This window comes from Penaeus chinensis, chromosome 11 (assembly GCF_019202785.1).
Source record: "Penaeus chinensis breed Huanghai No. 1 chromosome 11, ASM1920278v2, whole genome shotgun sequence".
NCBI lineage: Eukaryota > Metazoa > Arthropoda > Malacostraca > Decapoda > Penaeidae > Penaeus > Penaeus chinensis.
In genome coordinates this window covers 21,139,382-21,141,881 of record NC_061829.1, presented here as the reverse complement: position 1 = coordinate 21,141,881, position 2,500 = coordinate 21,139,382, and the positions used below count along the sequence as shown (strand labels likewise).

At 38.3% G+C, this 2,500-nt stretch overlaps 1 protein-coding gene across 1 annotated transcript in view; it reads left to right on the top strand.

Annotated features, from left to right (window-relative positions):
* Positions 1 to 2,500, top strand: part of LOC125030430 (merozoite surface antigen 2-like) — a 7,364-nt gene that overhangs the window by 4,481 nt on the left and 383 nt on the right. Inside the window, exons 3-4 of the mRNA XM_047620467.1 lie at positions 1,085 to 1,192; positions 1,961 to 2,500. The exon at positions 1,961 to 2,500 is cut by the window's right edge and continues 383 nt beyond it. Of these exons, the coding sequence (XP_047476423.1) occupies positions 1,085 to 1,192; positions 1,961 to 2,055 (203 nt within the window). The 3' untranslated portion in view covers positions 2,056 to 2,500. The remainder of the gene's footprint in view (positions 1 to 1,084; positions 1,193 to 1,960) is intronic.

Genomic DNA, 2,500 nt, shown 5'->3' with positions numbered 1-2,500 from the left:
TTTCAAATTTCCAAGCAAAGAAATACGGTGTGTTTCATCTATATATGAGAAAATATAATTTCTTAATTTATCAAAACACCTCAGATGATTACGTCAACAATATTCATAACTGTACCCCTGACAAACCTCTAGAATTGACGATGAACACAATTCCTGTAGCCAATGACATCATTTGAATCACAGTACATTGCCGTAAGATTCTGATCAAATACTTCAAAGGGACAGCCATTACATATGCCTGTCGACATCACACACAATGTGCTTCTCTGGCGGAGGATGCAGGATATCCAACAACTTATACTTTCTTTAAGTAGTCTTTTTCCTTTGATACATGCGAGCAATGAGAAGAAATTGTTGATCTTGATTTTGTATTCAGGTCCCTTATACTTGTGTCATATTCATTCGAACATTCCCTCATGCAAGCAGCTCAGTTTCAGCCTTGTCACACTCGTAAATAAAAAAAAAATCATCATATAAAGCAACACAGATCATATCAGATAACAAAGCACCCACAGGCTTTAATATAAGTCAGATTAAATGTTGCAAACCAAATCATTTTCTTTATTTTCATTTGTGATACTGATATAAATAAACATATAACACACTCGCGCAATTTCTGACGTTCTTGTTGCTGGGCAACAGTCAACACCTTTTGGTCATCCATTTCCACGCCATCGGGATGTTCTAAATTAACGTATTCATTTCAATGAAGGTACAAAGCATATATGTAAAATTAAAGAAATTTTATCAAAGTTTGAAACCTAATAATGATGATTGATGATGATGATATGTTATACTTGGTATATTATCATTACTATTATCATTATCATTTTTATTATTATCATTATCATTATTGTTATTATTATCTTTATTGATACTATTATTACTATCACCATCATTATCATTATTAATTAAGCATATCTATTATAACTATTACTATTATCATTATTAACATTATTATTATGATCATTATTGTAGTCATTATCATTATCATTACTTGTATCATTATATTTATCATTATCTTCGTATTATCGTCATCTCTATCACTGTATAATCTACCTAACCGCCATCCGCCTTCCTCTAGGTTCCTCAGCCGGTCCGTCGGGTGTTCCAGCCACAGACTCTGCCCACCACCGCTACGTGCAGGAGGCAGTCCCGCCGAGTGACCCTCTGCCACGACCTCTTTATCCTGGTGGGTTAGGTTTTCCTCTTTCTATATATATGTATATATATATATATATATATATATATATATATGCATATATATAAATATATATATATGGATTTTTTTTTTTTTTTTTTTCTTCTTTCTTTTCTTTTTCTTTTTAGCAATGGATAAGGGTGGAGTGACAGGTGAGGAGAGGGGGACGTTTGAGAGGAGTGAAAGGCAGGGAAGGGGAGGGAAGGAGATGGAAAAGGGGAAAAGAAAATGATACGAGATAGAAAGATAGATAGATAGAGAGAGAGAGAGAGAGAGAGAGAGAGAGAGAGAGAGAGAGAGAGAGAGAGAGAGAGAGAGAGAGAGAGAGAGAGAGTGAGGGAGGGCATGCGGGGAGAGAGAGATAGATAGATAGATAGATAGATAGATAGATAGATAGAGTGAGAGAGAGAGAGAGAGAGAGAGAGAGAGAGAGAGAGAGAGAGGGAGGGCATGCGGGGAGAGATAGATAGATGGATAGATAGATAGATAGATAGATAGATAGAGAGAGAGAGAGAGAGAGAGAGAGAGAGAGAGAGAGAGAGAGAGAGAGGGGGGGGGGGGGGGGGTAGTGTGTATGAGAGTGTGGGGGTTATCGGTCTTAGTTTTGTGGGCGTGAATTTGGTTGGGTAATTTCTTGTATGTGCGGATAATTGCTCTTTTTGTGTATGTGTATGTGCCTGCTAGTATGTGCATGCATGTTTCTACTACCAAGGTAACTTACCACCCACCCTACCTCTATCTCTTCCTTTCTCTCTGCAGAAGTCGCGAGTACAACCTCTGCAGGAAGCCAATGGACGGTGCAGAAGGCGCTGCACGCACTAGTTCTTCTTCGTGGTATCCTCCTTCTGCTCTAACAACAAAAACAACCCAAAACATCACCTGAAATCCTGAAGTAATCGCTGTCACGTGACCCGGTGAATGAATGCGAACTGGGGACAAAAGTGATCGCAAAACTTCATGAATTTCTCGCGCGTCCGAAAGACTCGCATATCTGGAATGATGAAAGGATCGATGTGGCTTGAGATGATGACGTGTCTGATATATTCACGTGGAAAAGGCCAAGTGAGTGAAGTGTTCACGAGACAACCAATCACAACATAACAGGTGATTAAAGTGATTTTGCGAGATTCAAAAGTGGCCAATCTGACATTTTCACCTGGCGCTCCATGGTGTAATTGTGTTGAATACTTCCAGAGGCTATATTATTTTTATGTTCGTTTTCTCACAGAATGAGTTATTTCTTTTCGTCGTCGTTACATTCAATTAACATATTGTTACACCACCAACCAAAGAAATGGT